Source organism: Grammomys surdaster, unplaced genomic scaffold (genome assembly GCF_004785775.1).
Source record: "Grammomys surdaster isolate TR1022 unplaced genomic scaffold, NIH_TR_1.0 125984, whole genome shotgun sequence".
NCBI classification, from domain to species: domain Eukaryota; kingdom Metazoa; phylum Chordata; class Mammalia; order Rodentia; family Muridae; genus Grammomys; species Grammomys surdaster.
The window spans coordinates 4,140,215-4,161,019 of NW_021620800.1; the positions used below are offsets into that span (position 1 = coordinate 4,140,215).

General features: G+C 50.4%; 1 protein-coding gene across 1 annotated transcript in view; it reads left to right on the forward strand.

Moving 5' to 3' along the window:
- The window catches only part of Gpi (glucose-6-phosphate isomerase), a 30,446-nt gene extending 11,988 nt beyond the window's left edge, over positions 1-18,458 (forward strand). Inside the window, exons 7-18 of the mRNA XM_028754152.1 lie at positions 971-1,042; positions 1,724-1,768; positions 4,029-4,082; positions 12,364-12,424; positions 12,735-12,778; positions 12,897-13,049; positions 14,881-15,010; positions 15,173-15,249; positions 16,465-16,593; positions 17,699-17,774; positions 17,886-17,952; positions 18,039-18,458. Of these exons, the coding sequence (XP_028609985.1) occupies positions 971-1,042; positions 1,724-1,768; positions 4,029-4,082; positions 12,364-12,424; positions 12,735-12,778; positions 12,897-13,049; positions 14,881-15,010; positions 15,173-15,249; positions 16,465-16,593; positions 17,699-17,774; positions 17,886-17,952; positions 18,039-18,174 (1,044 nt within the window). The 3' untranslated portion in view covers positions 18,175-18,458. The remainder of the gene's footprint in view (positions 1-970; positions 1,043-1,723; positions 1,769-4,028; positions 4,083-12,363; positions 12,425-12,734; positions 12,779-12,896; positions 13,050-14,880; positions 15,011-15,172; positions 15,250-16,464; positions 16,594-17,698; positions 17,775-17,885; positions 17,953-18,038) is intronic.
- The last annotated feature ends 2,347 nt before the right edge of the window (positions 18,459-20,805 follow it).

Consider the following 20,805-nt stretch of genomic DNA (forward strand, 5'->3'; position numbering starts at 1 on the left):
CTCTTCTCTCTCTCTCTCTCTCTCTCTCTCTCTCTCTCTCTCTCTCTCTCTCGATTTATTTTATGTGTATGAGTAGTTGATCTGTATGTACACCTATGTGCCACAAGGGGGCATCAGATCCTGTTACAGATGGTTGTGAGCCTCGTGAGGTTGCTGGGAATTGAACTCAGGACCCCTGGAAGAGCACACGGTGCTCTTAACCACTGAGCCATCTCTCCAGCCCCTGATATTTCTTTCTTAACAGATCCATCTGTTACCTTCTCCCTCCTCAGTTTTTTGTTTTTTTCTTTTTTCCACCGTCCCTTTTCAGGGTTTTGAGGCAAGGTCTTTACTAGCTGAGTGTCGTCTCTTCTCTCAGCCCCCTGAGCACTGGGGATGCAGGCGTGTACCACCACACCTGACATGTTTATGCCTTTCTGATTTAAGAGCCCTGGTTTGATAACATAAGGGTTTATTTATTATCTTGTACCTTTATACACACAAAATAATAAAAAGTCCATCTGAGGGTCAGTAAGGTGGTTCAGCAGGTAAAGGGGCTTGCCATCCAGCCGGATGACCAGAGTTTGATCCTAGGTCCCATATGGTAGGACAGAATTATTCCCAAAGAGTTCTTCTCACCTCCACCACATGTGCTGTGGTGTGTCTGTGTATACACACACCACACACACACACACACACACACACACACTGAATAAATGTAATAAACTTGAAAAATAGAATTTGCATCTGAATCGTGATATCTAGCCTAGGCTGGACTAAAGAAAGCTCAGTGTCTACTCAGTCCCTCTCTGGGGGAAGCCTGAGAGTTTCGGTGGGGTCCTAGATGTAATACTAGGCTGCTGCTGGACGCACTGCTGTGACATATGCTTGGGGATCCCTGTAGTAAGTGTTGCTGGTGTGCTAACCAGTAGCCAGTGTGGCCTCTGCTGCCCACCCTGGACTGGGCTGACCGCCACGTGTTCCGTTACAGACCTTCACCACTCAGGAGACCATCACCAATGCAGAGACAGCGAAGGAGTGGTTTCTCGAAGCGGCCAAGGATGTGAGTGGGTGGGGTCTCCTGGAGGTGGTGGTGGGGGTGTGTGTTCTGAGTTCTCCCACAGGCAGAGCTTGGTGGGAGTGCAGTGCCTGTCCTGTGTTCCTCCCCCTTCCCTCAATAGCCCTTTCTGCTGAGGTATAAAAAAGAGGAGGTCTTTCTGGCTTCTTTTCCTCATAGCTTTGGCGTTAGCAGAACCTGTTCTAAGAGGCCTTTCTTTCTTCCGTTCATTTTTAATAGTTTCCATGTCGTGACTGAGGACTTCTTTAAGTCCTTTGGCCTTTGGAATCATCTTTGCTCCCAGCAACCACACCCATCTACACTGGGAGTCATTTTACTCCTTGGCCCTGTGTGCCTTTGAGGGTGGATGGGCAGGTTTGCTTGTGGCCCTTATACAACTGGTTTTTATTGATTTGTGGCAGTGTCTTGCTATGTAGTCCAGGCTGGTCTTGAACTCATGCCAATCTTCCAGCTTCAGTCTCCTGGGTGTTAGGATTATAGTCATGAACCACCATCTTCCTGCCCTCTTGACCTTGACCTTTTGTGGGTTCCTCTAACAGCCTCAGGGCCAAAGAGAGAAACTAGTTAGTCCCATGTAGAATCTGGTTTTCTCCAGTGACAGGGCATCTCCGCCCTTAGTGGCTACTCCGGGATGAGTTTTGTATAATCTGCTTCTGTCTCTTGTAGGCATCTGCAGTTGCAAAACACTTTGTCGCCCTGTCTACGAACACGGTAAGTACTAGTCCTGCATGCCTTCTTGGGAAAGCCCAGGCCGTGAGAAAACCTCAGTCTCTCAGAATGGACCAAGCTCAGTTGTCTGGTTCAGGCAGCGTCATGGCTGGGGTGCTGGTGTAGAAGGCTCACTGAGAGCTGACTGGTCTTTCCTACGGTCTCTACTCAGTCTCTGTTATCCTGAGGAAGGACAGGCAGTCAGTGGGATAATGTCCCCACCCATCTCCGAGGCCAGACTGACCATGAGCCCTTTGCTTACATAGGATGTGCAGAAACCTTGTACCTCCCTAAAGCTGTTGGGCCTGGTAAATGAATGTGCTTTTTTTTGTTGTTATTGTTGTTTAGTTTCTCTTTGGAGGTGATTTCTCTGTATAGCCCTGGCTGTTCTGGAACTTCTCTGTAGACCATGCTGGGCTTAAACTCACAGAAATCCACCTGCCTCTGCCTCTGAGTACTGGGATTAAAGGCCTGCATCACTACCATTTGTGTTTATTTATATATATGTGTATATATATATATATATATATATATATATATATATATATATGATTTATTTATTTTATGTATATGTCTGCATGTATGTCTGTATACCACATGCATGTCAGGTGCCCACAGAGATCAGAAGAAAGCATTAGACCCTCTGGGACTGGATGTAGGGATGCTTATAAACCACCCTACTGTGAATTGAACCTGAGTCCTCTCTAAGAGCAAGTGCTCTTTAACCACTGAGCCATCTTTCCAGTCCGCAATTTAACTTCTTTTTAATTAATTGTTTATTATTTTGCAGGTGTGTGTACATGATGTCTGTGGGCACACACACCAGTGGAGGTCAGAGGACAGCTTTGTGGTTCTCTCCTGCCTCTGTTACGTGGGTTCCTGGGATCACACTCCAATCCCTAGGCTCCTAGGGCCATCCAGCTAGCCCTAGATAAGAACTTTCTTGACAGGGAGTGACTGTATAGCTCGGGCTATCCTGGATGGCCTCAAACTCACAGAGATCCGCCCACATTTGCCTCCTGAGGGCTAGGTTTAAGGCATTTGCTACATTGCCTGCCATGACTTTTTTTTTCCTTGTAATTATTTATTTTATTTTTAATTTTATGGGGCGAGGTGGGTAGGTATGGGTACACGTAAGTACAGATGCCCTCAGAGGCCAGAAGAGGGCATAGGGTCCCCTGGAACTGGAGTTACATTCAGTTATGAGCTGCCTGGTGTCTGTGTGAGGAGCTCAACTCAGTTCTAATGCAAGAGCAGGGAGTGCTCTTCCATGCTGTGTCATCCCTCCACATGCCCAGATTTGTTCTGCTAGAAGGACTGTGTTAGGCGAGGATGATGGGGTTAGAGCCCTGATCGTGTCTGCCATCTCACAGTTGGCCTGGCCTTGAGCCTGTTTGAGGTGGGAGATGCTCAGCCAGTCAGAGTGAGGGCTGCTCTTGGAAGCACAGCCCCTGTGGACTTGAGCACAGCCATGTGGTGGTGCTGTGCAAGGCAGAGCTGGGAACCATGAACACACCTCAGTTCTTCTGATCACCCTTTGCCTCCCCTTCTTCCCACTTCAACCTCCAGAAGGGGTGGTGGGGGTCCCGCCGGATGTCTCGGGGATGCTGATCTGTGCCTTGTCTGCCTTCTGCCGACAGAGCTCATACTGTCAGTGGACATCTCCACTGAGGATAGGTAGGGGCGTCTAGAACAGGGCTGTCTCCTTAGGGATCTCTTAGGTGACCTCATCTTCAGGAGGGAGGCTGTGCAGTGCTCTAGGCTTTGTTGCCTGGCCTGGGTCATGGCCTCTGTGTTTGAGTGCCAGATGTTGAGGACAGGGTATGGGGGTTGGTCTACATCTCTGGTTCTTATACACCAGGAGGAGGTTCTGTAGGCTCAGGACTCCTGGTGTGTCAGAGGGGACCTGGCTTGGTGTACAGTTCTGAGTGAACAATCTTGGGCTCCCTCCCTCCCTCCCTCCCTCTTTCCCTCTCTCCCTCTCTCCCTCTCTCCCTCTCTCCCTCTCTCCCTCTCTCTCTCTCTCTCTCAAGATTTATTTTATATATGTGAGTACACTGTAGCTGTCTGTCTTCAGACACACCTGAAGAGGACATCGGATCCCATTGCAGATGGTTGTGAGCCACCATGTGGTTACTGGGAATTGAACTCAAGACCTCTTGAAGAGCAGTCAGTGCTCTTAACCACAGAGCCATCTTTCCAGCCCCTCTTCTTGTCTCTCTAACAGATAATTCCCTCACCTCTCTTCCTTTGTATATTCCAGGCCAAAGTGAAAGAGTTTGGAATTGACCCTCAAAACATGTTCGAGTTCTGGGATGTAAGTACGGGCACTTTGTGCTGTGTGCTTGGTGTGTCCTTTGCCGAGTCTTGGCCGCTGAGCCAACAGGAGGGGCCTATGAGGTCAGGTCAGCATTTATTGAGCACTTGCTGCATGTCCATGTCCGTTTGGGAAAGGCAGAGAGGCCCTTAGGGAGGCGCGGTCTTTTGGGCAAGTTTCTAGTTTACGAGGAGAAGCGATACTCCCCTGGGAGACTTCCAGCTGCACCCACTGTGAGGTAACCAGAGCCACCCCTGCCCTCCCGATTAGCTGAGGTGAGTTATTCTCGGGCATGACCTTTCTCCAGGCTGCAGCCTTGGTCTGTAAAGGCCAAAGGGCAGGGTAAGGCAGGGCCAGGGCTTGCTGGGCAGAGAGGAGACCTGCAGGAGCAGCTGGAGCGGGGCGGGGAGAAGGTAGTAGACCTGGAGTCTGGGTGGCTTGCTTGCATAGCAAACCCCACTTTAGATGGTAGACCTTGTGCAGGTCACCCTGTAGGTGACAGTCCTGTGGACTGGAGCCAAGCTTGACCAGGAACCTGCCTTGCCACTGGCCTGAGCCCTGCAGCCCCGTGAGGAAGGGCTGTGAGGAGTTAGAGTGCAGGGCTACTGTGTGGGCGTGGCGTGTGTCCTGAGAGTGTGGTGGCTGTGTCTGGGCAGAGGCGTGTTCTCTGACACGTCTAGGGTACACCCGAGAAGGTGGGGCATTTTCCCACCAGCCGTTGGACTGGAGGCTCTTTTCCTGTTGGTATCATCACCCAATGGGGTAACCTTGCTTTGAAAGTTCTGAAACACTTTCTTTAAATTAGATAAAATAAACAATAGTTTTCTTTTCGTGACTAGGATCTGCACTCACTAAACAAGCACTCAACCACTGAGCTGTTCTTTTTTTTTTTTTTTTTTTTTTTTTTAATTGATGAGTACACTGTAGCTGTCTTCAGACACACCAGAAGAGGGCATCCAATCTCATTACGGATGGTTGTGAGCCACCATGTGGTTGCTGGGATTTGAACTCAGGACCTCTGGAAGAGCAGTCAGTGCTCTTAACCGCTGAGCCATCTCTCCAGCCCTGAGCTGTTCTTTTAAAGGAGTTTTGAGACAAGGGTCTCTATGTAGCCTAAGCTAACCTATAGGTCACAAGGTAGCTCAGCCTGGTCTTGAACTTGTGATCCTCTTGGTTTGGCCTCCCAAGTGCTTAGATTACAGGCATGCACCACCACAGTTGGCCTGATCTGTAGGAGAGAATGATGCCCCGTTGCCCAATGCCGTCTACTGTATCTGAGTTAACTGCTTTGTAGATGGACCAGTTGTTACCATCCTTGGCACACATCCTGTGGTTCAGATGAGGAACCCCTGTTGGGAAACTGTGGTTTCTAACAAATGTTCCCTGCCTGGTACAGGAGGAGAGCCCTTCCCCTTCCTCCCTAGGCTTTGACGCCTGGGCAGACGGTGGTAGGGGAGGAGCAGGTGCCCCCTTGCTAGCCAGGGAGCCCACCAGAGTGGGACGTCCATTGTAACTGCCCAGTATACAGAAAATTGATGGGATGTGATAGAGACATTTGAGTCTTGCAGGCAGGGACAGAGAGTGATATTTAGGTGCAGGGAGCAGGAGTTCGGGGCTGGCAGTGGAGACCTCGTGGGTCAGGCCACAAATAACAGCACAAGAAGGGGTGTGGTTGGACGCCTCTGAACGGAGGTGATGATGTGTGAAGCCCAGGAGCAGGGGTGTGTGAAGCCCAGGAGCAGGGGTGTGTGAAGCTCCTAGAGTTAGTCTCTCAGATGAGACAGAGTCGGCAGAGGAGTGCAGCACGCCCCGAAGGGCCGGTCCTCGAGGCCGGTCCATTAAGGTATGTGTGAGTGCTGCGATCTGAGACTTGACATGGCCTGCTGTGTCTGGCGACTGGACCCAGCACAGGCGTGCTGCTGAGCTTAGTCTCTCTCGGGGCCAGAGCTGATTTTGGCATCTGAGACTGACATTTGAAAGTGGCCTTTCCCTCAGGTATGTATGATGGAGTCTCTGAGGTGTGTGTGTCGTCATGGCGTAGGTCTCAGGAGCCAGAATATTGTCTTGAGACAGGAGGACCACAAGTTCAAGGCCCCCTGGGCTAGATAATGGGTTGTGGGCCAGCCAGAGCTATGTAGTAAGATCTTGTTTTTAAACGACAAAAGAAGAACAGCTCTAGCAATCGAGATCTGAAGGGCGTGTGGAAATGCATGGCCTGGCCGTGTAGGAGGAGGCTGGGTGGTCTCAAATGTGCCCATAGTAGGGTCTCTTTTAGCTTCTGCAGAGGGGAGATTGGACAGTATTGAGCTGATTGCTCAGTTGAGGTGATCCCAAGCCTCAACGTCCTTGCCAGCTCTTCAGAGGTGTCACAGGCTGTTCTCGGTGACACAGGCTGCTCTCTGCTCTCGGTCATCGGGTGTGTCAGGGGAGGGGTTGTGAAGAGGGCAGGAGTAGACAGGTTATTAAAAGGCGAGGCCTGGGGCAGGTGGATAGGTCAAATATAGGCAGGGACACTTGAGGAACTGTCATTAGGGTCCAGTTCAAGAGGTTCATGAAACATAAAGGTCGGAGACCACGATTTTCAGAGAGAATGTGAAAGCTAAGGCCAGAGCCACACTCCCGAAGCAGGAAACCCTGAGATTTGGCAGTTAGCTTTTGTTCGGGCGTGTGGTGGAGTCTGCTCTGATGTGATGTCATGGCTGAGGTCTCAGGAGCCGTGATCAGACAAAAGTGAGTGGCTGGGTTTCCTCTTAGAACCAGAGGAGCTAGTCTAGGCGCATGTAAGTAGAACATGGCAAGCAAAAGGTGCAGCGGTGGGAGATGGAGCTCCCTGGCTTGGTCCAGCCCTCAGCATCACAGGAAATGGGAGGAAGGCAAGTGAAGCTAAGTCTCACAAACAGGGACTCAAGTGCTATGATTGAAATCAGGCCAAAACCAGGAGTCAGGTGACTCCTGCACAGTTCTGGTAGTGCATAGGTAGTCGATTTGGGGTCTCAGACCTGGCCAGAGTCAGGGGATGGAGAGCAGCATCCATGCAGAAAGCACTGAAGCCAGGTCCTTTCGGATGTGTGCAGTAAAGCTGGCAGAGGAGGTGAAGCCAGGTCCTTACAGGAGTGTGCAGTAAAGCTGGCAGAGGAGGTGAAGCCAGGTCCTTACAAGAGTGTGCAGTAAAGCTGGCAGAGGAGGTGAAGCCAGGTCCTTACAGGTGTGTTCAGTAAAGCTGGCAGAGGAGGTTGCTTCCTGGTCTCCCGGGTAAGGTATGGAAGAGGCTGCTGAGGTCAGACCCATGCTCGAACCCCAAGTCTGCTGTACTTGGCTAAGCACAGGGGGAGTTTGTCAGGTAATCTCGTCTGTGGAACCGGTAGAGAGATTGACTGATATGAGAACCGCTGTTAGTCAGTAAATCCTCTCTTGGGTCAGTCTGGCCGACCAAAGTGGACAGAGCCAGTCTGTCAGGTGAGGCCTCAGAGTCAAAGAAGAGTTGATCTTTGAGGTGCTGTTTGTTATGAGGAGACAAAGGTGAGTGGGAACACATGTCTGAGAAGACAACTAGGGGCTTGAGGTGTGATGTGAGCGGGCGGCTCTGGGTTTTCCAGGTATGGTTGCGTCGTGTGTGAAACTTCGCCTGGTAAAGTTTGAGGAGATGTGGCCAGAGACACGGGAACGTGGAGTTCGGTTTCTTGGGTAAGGCTTGTGGAAACTGCCTGGCGTGAGGTCGGATTTTTGGGTATGTCGATCTGGAATGAGACTAGCAGGTTGGTAAATAAGAGTTTGTTCCTGAGGGTCCATGGAGACCCCGAGTTCACAAAACTGGCTGTACTGGTGAGACATGAAGTCATGGTCAAACCCGGGGAAGAGAGTGCATTGGGTCAGCTAGGTGGAGCTGACCTGTCCGATGGACAGTGTGCGTGTTCAGGGTCAGGTAGACACAAAGAACTGAAAGCCTGGGATCACATACGGGTAAAGCACAGCTAGCTCATCTAGTGTGTGCTAGCCCATCTAGTGTGCGGTCTGGTGAGCTGAGAAGTGTTTTTCTGGCCTCCTGGGTATGGTCTGAAGAGCCATGGTCAACATCGTGATCGACACCCCTGGCTCACCAAGGACATGCAGAGCTGCTCTCCTGGAACTCTCTCTCTCAACCAGGCTGGCTTCGGATTCACAGATCCGCTTGCCCCTGCCTCCCGAGTGCTGTGATTACGGGTGTGTGGTGCCACACCCAGCCTGTTGGGTACAGTTTTGAAGTGTGAGGATTAGAGGTGAGTGGCTGAAGATAGCACCGGCTTGTCAGATGTGCTCTGGAGGGCCAGTGTCAGAGGCAGACGGTTGATCTGCCAGGTGTAGACCACTGAGGCCCGAGGAGCTGAACACAGGTAGGTGTTGGATTCAGTCGGAGGGAAGAGTTACTCCTGGGTCTTAGTGGCAGTGGAGCCTGAAGAAGTGTGGTCAAGGTCAAGGTTGAGAAGCCAGGGCCATGCTGAGGTAAGGTCACCTGCCAGGTATCCTCTGGAGAGGCAGGCTCAAATACTGGTAGGAGGGGCTGGCCAGATGTGGTCTGAGGACCCAAGGATCCGGCGCATATGGGTAGACCTGGCCTTACAGGTGCGTAGTGAGCTAATATCAAACATAGGCAGACAGAACTGGCCTGCGAGGTTAGGACAGGAGAGCCAAGGTCAAACTAAGAGGAAGGACGTTTGTCCCACGAAGTACAACAGCAGAAGGCACCATCATGGAGCATAGGTGGGTAGGCTGGCCCAGCATTGCCTGTGTAAATATCGCAGCTGCTCTGCCGGTTGTGGTCTTGAGGAGTTCAAGCTGGACGTTTGTAGGTAAGGGTCGAGTTGGTAACAGGATTCGGGCAAAGGTAGGGTGTACCTGGGTCTTTGTGGAGAAGCTGGAGGAGCCATGGCTAAGCCCACGTAGGTTGGGGTAAACTCTTAAATCAGACACATAGCGCTGTGGCATAAAATAGACAAGTACTGTGGGCCTGACAGCCTGTTTGCAAACCTTAATTTAAACAGACATATGTAGATACAGTCCTCTAAGCAAGGACTTTGGAGCCAGGGCTGTATCTTTGAGGTAAGGCCTAAGTGTGGCTGAGTAAGTCTCACCTCAGTAGAAGCACACCTCAGTTGGGTCCTGCGGATTGCAGATGTTGGGGCAGTGCTCTTAAATGGTAAAGTCCAGCTCAGTGCTGGTGCTGTGGTTGAGCCAAAGTTGGTGGCGCCGGATCTGTATGTGGGGCTGAGGCGCCGGATCGGAGGCGCCAGATCGGTATGCGAGGCGAGGCGCGGGATCGGTATGTGAGGCGCCGGATCGGTATGCGAGACGCCAGAACAGTGTGTGAGACGCCGGATCGGTATGCAAGATGCCGGGATCGGTGTGCGAGGGATCAGATCGGTATGCGAGATGCCGGGATCGGTGTGGAGGCGCCGGATCGGTGTGCGAGGCACCGGATCGGTATGCAAGATGCCGGGATCGGTGTGCGAGGCATCAGATCGGTATGCGAGATGCCGGGATCGGTGTGCGAGGCATCAGATCGGTATGCGAGATGCCGGGATCGGTGTGCGAGGCGCAGGAACGGTATGTGAGGCGCCAGATCATTATGCGAGGTGCCGGATAGATATGCGAGGAGGCGCCGGAACGGTGTGTGAGGCGCCAGATCAGTATGCAAGGTGCCTGATCGATATGTGAGGTGCAAGAACCTCTGCTAGACTTGTTGGAGACAACTGGAATCAACGAAGTGCCTAGAGCTGGGTCCCCACAAAGGTTAAGGAGTCTCAAATTGCTCTTAGGGAGATGGACCTGCAACTGTTGGCTTAGGTAGAGGGTCGACATTGGGCAATGGCACCGGCTGTATCCACGGAGCTGGGTACAGGTAGGTGGAGCCCGGCCTCCCAGGTGAAACTGTTGTAACTGAACCGTGCTGGGGTTTACCCAGCCTTCCCTGTCAGTCTTTGGATCCAAGAAGAGGTGTCCTTATCACCTGGGCTCAGACACAAAAGTACTCTAGGCTCGTTAAGTGAACTGTATGGGGCAGCCTAGCCCAGGAATATACATTTGTGGCTGGCCAGACCTGAGGGATTGGTAAGAAGACATAGTTGTGTAAGAGAACCGCAGTGGGGCTGGTGAAGATGGCTCAGCAGGTTCAGACATCCACTGACCTGAACTGCATTCCTGAGACAGACGCACACAGTGGAAGGAGAATGATGGACCTCCATACACGCACACAGACACACATGTGCAGACACACCAATCACTAAACAACTGAAACAGAACAATTTAGGAAAGAAAACCATAAAGCGCCAAGGCACATACTTCTAACCCTAATACTTATGAGGCAAACACAGGAAGATGGAGTGTTTGAGGCCCGCCTAGGCTACACAGTGAGACCTTGACACACAACACAGAGGGAGGGGTGGAAGAAAGGCAGACAGGTGGGCGAAATAACTGCTTATAGCAGCAATATGTGTGTCTGGGTCAGCCTGGAAGTCGGATAGAGGAGATGGGGTGCCCTAAGCCAGTCCACTACTTGTCCTCATCAGGCAAGGCTTGGGCTGTTGCAGAGACCTGGGGATCTACAGCCCCCTAGTCTGTAGTCACTAGTGTGTGGTCTTTGGCCTCACTTTCTCTTCAGTTCATAGTCTGAGTTGTCCTAGGGGTACACATGAGGGCGCAGAGGCTTCTTCCAGACCCTGCCTGGAATTGCTAGATAAGTGAAATCTGACCTTGCTTCTCTCAGCCAAGGTCAGAAGCTAGACTTGTCGGTCAGGGCTGCCGACCACTCGATTCCAGTTCTAAAACTTAAGTCCATTAAGCAAGATCTGAGAGTCCATGTCAGACCTAAGGAGGCCTGTGAGATGGTCTCTGTAGCAAAGCTCTTCTTAAACTTGGGTTCTTTCAGACGAAAAACAGTTCATTATTATCCAGAGGGACCTTGGGCCATCTTCCTCATTCTTTCAGTTCCGTCTGTGTGAACTTCCTGTGTTAGCTGTCTTCAACACCCAGTCCAGGATGTTGTCATCTCAGAATAACCTCAGGGTCCTTGGCAGCTTCGCTGTCTTCATTTGTGCCTGGCTCTGGGTCTGTCAGTGGCTGAGGAGACAGGGTAAGCATACACAGAATGGGTGCAGATCTGAGGCTCTGAGTCTGTCAGTATGTGAGGAGACATGGTAGGTAAAGTATTAGTCTCTGTGTCTAATTTGGACCAATGAGGCAGAGTGGTTACAGATCTGAGATGTGTCAGTGACCAAGAAGACATGGTAGGTACAGGCCTGAAGTTCTGGATCTGTCAGTTTATGAGACAGAATGGGTAGAGGTATGAACTCTGGTCTGTCAGTGATTGAGGAGATGGTAAGTACAGATGTAAGGTTCTGGGTCTGTCAGATAGAGTTATAACTCGAGGGTCTGTCCTTGATTAAGGAGTCGGGAGGCACAGGTCTGAGGCTCCAGTTCTATCAGTGTCTGAGGAGACGGGAGACACAGGTATGAGGCTCTAGATCTGTCAGTGTCTGAGGAGACAGGAAACACAGGTATGAGGCTCTGGTCTACCAGTTTCTGAGGAGACAGGTATAAGGCTCTGGGTCTGTCAGTATCTGAGAGGATAGGTCCTGAGTGTCTCAGTGTTTCAAAGGTAAGTTCATTAGAGCTATGCATGCTTGGTCTGCCAGTATCTGAGGAGATGAGGCATGGCACAGGTATGAGGTACTAAATTTACCATCAGTATCTGAGGCAATAAAGTAGGCACAGGTATGAAGCTCTTAAGTTGTGTCTGAGGTATGTATTGTGCACAGGTATGAGGGCTTGGTCTGCCAGCATCTGAGGAGATGGGATTGTGAACAGGTATGAAGCTCTGTGTAGGTTGGCATCTGAGGAAAAAGGTTTATTAGCACAGATCGGGAGCTCTTTCTGTCAGCACTGAGGAAGTAGGAGCTACCACAGGTGATGATGAGGCAGCTGAAGCCCTGGCTCTGTCAACACTGAGAAAGCAAAACTGTCTGTCTGCCAGTGCTGAGGAGACAGGAGCTGATGGATGACAGAGGTTTGAGGCCTTAGGTCTGCCAGGAAAAAAGACCAACCATGGTAACGTCTTTACTCTATGGCTATGGCTCTATGGGTCCCATGTGGAGGGTCACTAGCACTACCGACTTCCTAGGAAGAGTTGGGTTGGGTCAAGCCCTACAGGTTGTACTCGTGGAAGAGTGGCATTCCAGGGACAGGTGTGGCAGGAGGGAGGGGGTAGGGTGTGCCTGCCCTCCTTCAATGTCCTTTCCTTCTCTTCTAGTGGGTAGGTGGCCGCTACTCGCTATGGTCAGCCATTGGACTTTCCATCGCTCTACATGTGGGTGAGTGTGTTCCTGAGTTGCCTGCAGGAGGCAGTGTTGCAGCATGAGGTGGATGTTAGAGCCATGAATGTCTTGCTCAGCCCACAGGCTTCCTGACTCTCTGCCTCTGCCTACAAACTTTTACCTTGTAGTACTAGGAGAAAGAACTGTAGGGTTGATATCATGCTCAGGGCCAGCTCTGAAGAGAGAGGCTTTCATCGGGCCCCTTCTTCTCCTGGGTAACACTTTTCCTGGTTCCAGAAGAAACTGTAGCTTACCTCTGGGTGGACACAGGGGTGACACTTCTCCTGACACTGCTTTTGTGTCACAGGTTTTGACCACTTTGAGCAGCTGCTGTCCGGGGCTCACTGGATGGTGAGTGCTGGGTGGCTGAAGACATGGATGGGTCCCGCCCCTCCTTCCTCTCCTCTCTTCCTCTGTCATCCTTCACCTCCTGTCTCCTCAGCCCTCACTCACCTTGCTGTTCTTTCAGGACCAGCACTTCCTCAAGACACCCCTGGAGAAGAATGCCCCTGTCCTGCTGGCTCTACTGGGCGTCTGGTATATCAACTGCTACGGCTGTGAGACCCACGCCATGCTGCCCTATGACCAGTACATGCACCGATTTGCTGCTTATTTCCAGCAGGTACCAGCTGCCAGGTCGTGCTTTAGGAGGTCTAGTGGCAGGTTCCAGTGCCTCGCCTTGCACTTGGGTGTGGCCGTGGTTCATCTCTGCTGATGGGTTCATGGCACATCTTGGTAAAAAACCAGGTCCTATTGCATCCGTGTTGTCAGCTGTGAGAGGTGCCCTGGCCAGACACATCCTGGATTGGTTGTGGGCCTCTGTCTTCCTCTTTGGTTCTCTCCTGTCGTTGCTGTTTTTGGGTGGTGGTGTGAGCCTATACTGTGGCCCGGGTGTGCTTTGTTCACCTGGACGGATATGTTCCGTGACCAGAGAGTACAGCCATACCTTTCCATATTTGTAAGCATATGTAACAAAAATTAGCACCCTTTGGGGCCTCTGACCCCATGTCCAGCCATTTGGTCTGGGCACACCTACCTGCTCATAGTCTCCTCTCTCCTTTTCCTTGAATGAGTATTTGTGTGTCTGTGTGAGTGAATGCCATATGGGTGCAAGGTGCCCTTGGAGGCGGAAGAGCTCGATGGAACCCCGTAGAACTGGAGTTCCAGCTGCGTGTGAGCTGGTTGTGTGCTGAGAATTTTGAAATCAGGTCCTCTGGAAGAGCAGGAAGCACTTTTTTAAATCCTGCAAACGTGCCATGTCCTGCAAATGTGACTTACTCGTAAGTCTGAGTAATTGTATCCGAGGCTTACTGCCTCCATCTGCTAACCTAGGCCTAGTCCTGGAAGCTTCTAGCCTCCGTACAATCTTATCTAGGCCTGGAATGTTTCAGCCTCTGAGACTTATTGTTGAATAAGCTCACCCCTTCTAGTTCTTTCTGAACTTTGGCTGGCTGATTCAACTCAGCTGTTTCGGCTCAAACTCCTCTCCCAGCTGACTGATTCAGTCTGGTTTCTCTCAGTTTCTTACTGAATTGCTCTGCTTGGCCTCATACTAACTCTAGCAATCTGTCCTAATCTTCGAGCTCCTTCTCGTTCTGTCTTCACCCGTGTCTAGCATGTTCTCTGTAAAACTCTCCTGGTACAACTACGTCCTTCTTTTTTCTGCATTGCCCCTACGTAGCTTTTCTTTCCTTTCTTCTCATGAGAGGTGGGCGTATCCTACTCTGTCAAATCTTCCTCTGATTTGTCACTCTGTCTGCCACTCAAGTAGACATCACTTTCAAACGTGGATGCTGGCTTCTATAAACTAACTTTACCTTCGTTGTTTGGGATAAAAGGGCTCAGCCACACCACAACTAGAAACATGTTTTTTCAGTAAATTTCACAATCTTGGGGTTCACAGTATGATCAAATATCCTGAAACAATCTTCAAGCTTCTTCTTGGTTGTTGTAAAAGCGAACACGTTTTTTTTGTTTTGTTTTGTTTTGTTTTGGTTTTTTTGTTTTTTCGCAACAGGGTTTCTCTGTGTAGCCCTGGTTGTCCTGGAACTTGCTCTGTAGACCAGGCTGGCCTCGAACTCAGAAATCCGCCTGCCTCTGCCTCCCAAGTGCTGGGATTAAAGGCGTGGGCCACCATTGCCCGGCAATGAACAAGTTTTGACTCCTCAATTTGTATGATTTTTTTTTTCTGGGTCAAGAAAGCAGTGGTCCGACAACTTCCTGGGCTACCTTAGGCCCCCTATAGGAAGAACAAATAGAGAGTCGTCCCCCTGCCTCTGGGCCCGTCTCAAGGTCCCTATGGTAGTCTTACAGCAGGAAGCTCAGAAGCCTAAGGACCCATATTTATAGAATTCCCCCACATGAAGCTGACTAAGGCACCCCAGGAAGGATCCGGGCAGTTTGAGACAGGCAAATCTTACAGGTAGAAGGTTGAATTTTTGTCCTCATTCTAGGGTGACATGGAGTCCAATGGAAAATACATCACCAAGTCTGGGGCCCGGGTGGACCACCAGACAGGCCCCATCGTGTGGGGGGAGCCAGGGACCAACGGTCAACATGCGTTCTACCAGCTTATCCACCAAGGTAGGGCCTGTCTGTCCTGGGCAAGTAGGTGTGATGCCTGGTAGGCTGAGGATGGATCAGCAGGCACCTCCTGCTTAGGGGAGTGGCTTCCTATAGGCTGTTTGGGTAGCTTCCTTGGGCTTAGGGTTGTATGGTTGACTACTGTCCCCTTGCCCTTAACAGGCACCAAGATGATACCCTGTGATTTCCTCATCCCTGTCCAGACCCAGCACCCCATACGGAAAGGTCTGCATCACAAGGTAAAAAGCTGGTCTGCACTGCTCTCTTGCATGCGTCTCAGGATTGTGGGACAGCCCTCCTGCAGCTGATTCTCTCACTGCCACAGCAGAAGACCACAAGTTTACTGCCTTGAAACACAGTCTGTTATCTCAGTTCCCAGAGTTAGAAGCCCAGCTGGGTTCCTATCATAAAAGTCATAGGCCAAACTCAAGGTGTTGGCCTGAATTAGTTCCATCTCTGCTACTGTGAGAAAAGACTCAGCAAAAGCCACCTTGGGGCTTACAGGTCACAGTCCATGATTGGGGGAAGCCAGGGCAAGAACTTGAAGCAGAAACCATGGGTGAATGGTGTTTGCTGGCTTGTTCTCAGGCACATGCTTACCTAGTTTTCTTGTACAGTCCGGCATCTCCTGCCTAGGGATGGTGCTGCCCACAGTGGGCAGGGCCTTCCTGTATCAGTTAACAATCATGACAGTCAATCCCCCACAGGCCAATCTGAACTGGGCAGAGGCAATTGACACTCACATTTCAGGTGACTTTAGGCTAAGTCAAGTTGACAAGTTAAAGGCTAGAATACAGCCAGACTCTTGGAAAATACTTGTTCATTCAGGTTTCTGGCAGAATCTTCTACTCTGAGGACCAACATTCTGGTTCCTTACTGAGTATCCTTTTGTCTTTTGTTTTGCAACAGGGTCACACAATGTAACTCAGGCTGGCCTTGAACTTGGTAATCCTCTTGCTTCGGCCTTGTGAGTGTAGGGATTGGAAGGCGTGTGCCTGCTGTACTGTGATAACAGCACTCTTGACTTGATTCACCTAGAAAAGGGGGTCAGTGCCTCTCCCTCTTATAGTCTTAAAAGACAGTCATCAACAGGACCCCTTATCACGTACTGAATATTCTACCAGGCAGCGTGGCGAGGAGGCACATACCCATGATTACAGGTTTTCAAGAGGCCGAGGAGGAGGATCTGCCAGCTGAGGGCGGCTTGAGTAACTTAGCAAAAACCTGCCTCAAACTTTAAGAAAGGATAAGATTGTAGCTTAGCAGAGGGCACTTGGATTCCATCCCATAAAAGAAAAATGAGTAGTTATGACTGTCACCCTCTTGTGTCATCTCATGTGGCCTCCTTCCTCACTCCAGTTGAGCTTTGCAGTGAGTGGAGCCTACCGGAACTAAGATGGGCTGGGCAGTCTCTGTCGGTGCTTGCTATTGTAACAGTATGTCTCTCCTGTCAGATCCTCCTGGCCAACTTCTTGGCCCAGACTGAGGCCCTGATGAAGGGGAAGTTGCCCGAAGAAGCCAGGAAGGAGCTCCAGGCTGCCGGAAAGAGCCCACAAGACTTGGAGAAACTCTTGCCACACAAGGTCAGCCTTGCTCCTGAACTTCAGCCATAGGGTGACATGCAGGGCCTAGAGGGATGACATTGAAGGGTCAGGGTAGAGGCTCATGGTTTTTTGTCCTACACAGTCAGAAGGTCTGTTCTTCCAGAGTAAATGTCCCACACCTGGGGTGGAGTGCCTTCCTCTTCAAAAGCTTGGGGACCAGAATTAGCCTGGGGACTTTCTCCCCTGCCCGGTATATTTTGCCAATATTCTTTCTCTTCCTCTGGTTCCTCCCAGATCCATCTACCCACTCAACTTTATTGTTTCTATAAATTGGTAGGGAGAGAAGGAGGGAGGGAGGGGGGGAGATAGATAGATAGATAGATACATGGATAGTGTTTTAGTTAGGGTTTTACTGCTATGAGCAGACACCATGACCCAGATTTAGAAGTTTAGTCCATCATCATCAAGGCAGGAAGCAGCATCCAGGTAGCCATGGTATAGAAGGAGCTAAGAGTTCTATGTCTTATTGTGAAGGCAAACAGGAGAAGACTGGTTCCCAGGCAGCTAGACAAGGGTCTTAAAGCTCACCTCCACAGTGACATACCTACTCCAACAAGGCCGCACCTCCTAATAGTGCCACTCCCTGGGCCAAGCATATACAAACTATGGATGGATGGATGGATGGATGGATGGATGGATGGATGGATGGAAGAAAAAGCATAAGAAGTTAATGAATAACAACATCATAACAACATGGAATCTGTTTTCCGTTGATCTGCTCTTCCTTGGTGTGCCTCTGGTTCTGGCTCATAGACCTAGTGTCACTGTTTTCAAAAAACAAAAAACCTCATTTTCCCTTTCCCAGCAGCTATCGTTTGTAGATAGCTTAGAGGCGGGACTTCGTGTCTTCTCTAACTCTCTCTGGAGGGATCTTGTCTGTGAGTTTCTAAGTGCATCGGCCTCGTTGGGTCTGGAGGGCAGCGGTTCCTTGGAGTCACCCACCACCTTTGCTCTTAGAATCTTTCCAGCTTCTCTTCTGCAGAGAAGAAGCCTTAAGGGAAGGATGTGTATTGACACCTCATTTAGGGTTGAGTGTTCCAGAGCCTCTCTGCCCATCACTGAGGACATTTCTTGTTTCCTACAGGTCTTTGAAGGAAACCGTCCGACCAACTCTATTGTGTTTACCAAGCTAACACCCTTCATTCTGGGAGCCTTGATCGGTGAGTGGGGAGAGGAAGGATGGATGGCTGGCTTGGAGTCACTTGGATAGGGAAGGGAAGGGAAAGGAAGGGAGAAGCCCTAACAGGCACCATCTACTGTTTCCTCTGCAGCCATGTATGAGCACAAGATCTTCGTTCAGGGCATCATGTGGGACATCAACAGCTTTGACCAGTGGGGGTGAGTTGCTGAGGAGTCTCTGTTGTGCTCCTGGGTTGTCTCTAGAAGGTGACTCATCCTCCTCCTCCACCACCCTTCCCTTGCAGAGTGGAGCTGGGGAAGCAGCTGGCCAAGAAAATCGAGCCGGAGCTGGAGGGCAGCTCTGCCGTGATCTCCCATGATTCCTCCACTAACGGACTGATTGGCTTCATCAAGCGGCAGCGGGACGCCAAAATAGAATAAATCCAGCGGCGGCCCTACTGGCTGGTCCTTCATGACCCTTCTCACCGTATGCACTGCATGGTACTGCCCCTCCCTGCCCAGAGCTCACCACCGGTAGTTGGCTTGGACGACAAGGCTTTTGGGAGAAGCTGGTCTGGAACTGCCGTCTGCCCACACTGTGCGCCCTCCCTGTTGAAGCAGGTGGAAGGGCTTTGATGTGTTGTGTTGTTCTGACCTGTATTCACATCCCAGCTAAAATAAAGACCCCTAGAGGAGGCATGGGCTCAGCCTCTTCAGTTTACTAACTCAGTACTTTATCTGTCAGGTGTGGGGGACCCTGCTTATGCCTTGGTTGGCTCTTTACTCAGTGATGGTCTGGTCCAGAGTCTCAGAGAGTTGATCATTCAGAAGAGGGGACAGCTGGGTGACTGGCCCATGCTTTTAATCCCAGCGCTCGGGAGGCAGAGGCAGGCCTATCTGAGTTCAAGGCCAGCCTAGTCCACAGAGTGAGTTCCAGGATAGCCAGGGCTACAAAAACAAATTAAAAAGTGGTTGGGTAGGCTGGGGACAGGGATCTGGCCAGTCAAGTGTTCACCTCCTTCTCTTTTTCACCTTGGTGATGTGGAAAAAGTAATTCTGCTGTACTGGGTAGGTTTTGTTTGTTTTTTACTTCGGTTTGGTTTTGGTAACAAAACCCAGGGATGGAGCTGGAGAGATGGCTCAGCGGTTAAGAGCGCTGACTGCTTTTCCAGAGGTCCTGAGTTCAATCCCCAGCAACCACATGGTGGCTCACAACCATCTGTAATGGGATCCGATGCCCTCTTCTGGTGTGTCTGAAGACAGCTACAGTGTACTCACATATATAAAATAATTAAATAAATCTTTAAAAGCCCAAAAGAACCCCAGTGATGAACTCACTTAATCCCTTCAAAAGACAGTTTTAGCAGGGTGTCATTACTGTCACACTTCACATCCTGGCTGTCAGTGAGTCCTTGGGAGACTGAGTGACAGTTCCATCATTCTACTTTCCTCTATGTTAATTAGGCTCGAGAGATGGCCAGTCAATAAAAAGACTTGGTACATGTCTAAGGGTTTTATTGCTGTGAAGAGACACCTTATAGAGGACATTTCATTGGGACTGGCTTACAATCATGACAGAAACCATGATGGCATGTAGGGAGACGGTGTTGGAGAAGGAGCTGAGAGTTCAACATTTTGATCGGAAGGAACGCTACACTAGGCCTAGCTTGAGCAAGTTAGACCTCAAAGCCCGCCCCTACAGTGACACACCCTTCAGCAAAGCCTCACTTCCTAATAGTGCCACTCCGTATGGGCCAAGCATTCAAACAGGAGTCTATGGGGCTAGGAGGCCAATGCTATTCAAACCACCACTGTACACAAGCTTGGCCACTGAAGCTAAAGTCCTGTTCCACAATTGGGTCTTGATTTGTCAGTAAAGAAGGCCGGCAGCCAATTGCTGGGTGGAAGGTACAGGTGGGACTTATGAGTCCCAGGAGGAAAAAAGGCAGATGAAAGGAAAGAGCAAGGGTCTTTCTGCCGTGCTTTGGAGGAAGAAGGAACAACCGTGTGAGGTCTGAGGGGGCAGGGCGCGACAGCTAGAGCCTGTGGCCACCACTACAGGCAGATGGCCAAGGATTTTTGACAAGGACTGGGTGGGACTAGCCACTAAATTTAGGGCAGGTGGAGAGATGGAGATAATAAATTGGTAAGCCCACGATTTTCCAGGCGGGAGATATCTGCGCACAGCAATTGTGCCAAGAAGGCAAGTTGTAAAGTAACAAACTGTGTCTTTTATCTGCGGATTCAAGGGAAGCTCGGGGGAGGACTGGTAATGGGGACACCTCCTGAAGCTAAAGGCAGGGAGAGCAGAAAGGGTTGGGAGCTCTTCTCGGTCCTTGGAACAAAAGGCATTTAACACTCAACAGGCTTTTACACACAACAAGTCACCTGAATTTGATCTTTGAGACCTATATAAAGGTGGATGGGATGAACTGATCCCAAACAACTTTGTCACATGTATTATGGCAAACACGCGTGTGTGCACACACACACACGCACGCACGCACGCACACACACACACGCACGCACATATGCCATAATGAAATGTAAATGGTACTTATTTGAGGCTAGCTTGGGCTGAGTGAGCAAGTTCCAGGTTTGTCTAGCTATACAGTGGAAACGTGTCTCAAGAAAAGGGTGGTAGGTCGTAGGGTCTCAGATACAGGTCCGTGGTAGAGCATGCTCAAGGACTGGGTTCAATCAGGTACACACACAGGCATGACTACTTGTGGGGAGGTTTCTCTGAGGTTCGTGCGTTAAAGGCTTGCGTCCAGCAGGTGGCACTATTGGAAAGTGGTGGAGAGCAGGAGATGTGGCTGAATTGGAGAAAAAAACGTTTCCTTTGAGAGGGAAAGAGGTGACTTTGAGAGATTTTGCTAAAGACTCTTCTATCCCTGTATCCTGGCTGCCACCTTTGTGGAAATAAACAGTTTCTAACATTTTCATACTGCCATGGTTTCTTAAAGCACTGGAACCCACATGTGCTAGTTTGCTTTTTGTTCCTGTGATCAAGCACTTGCGGAGGAGAGGGTTTCTTTGGCTTATACTTTCCGGTCATGATCTATCATTGAG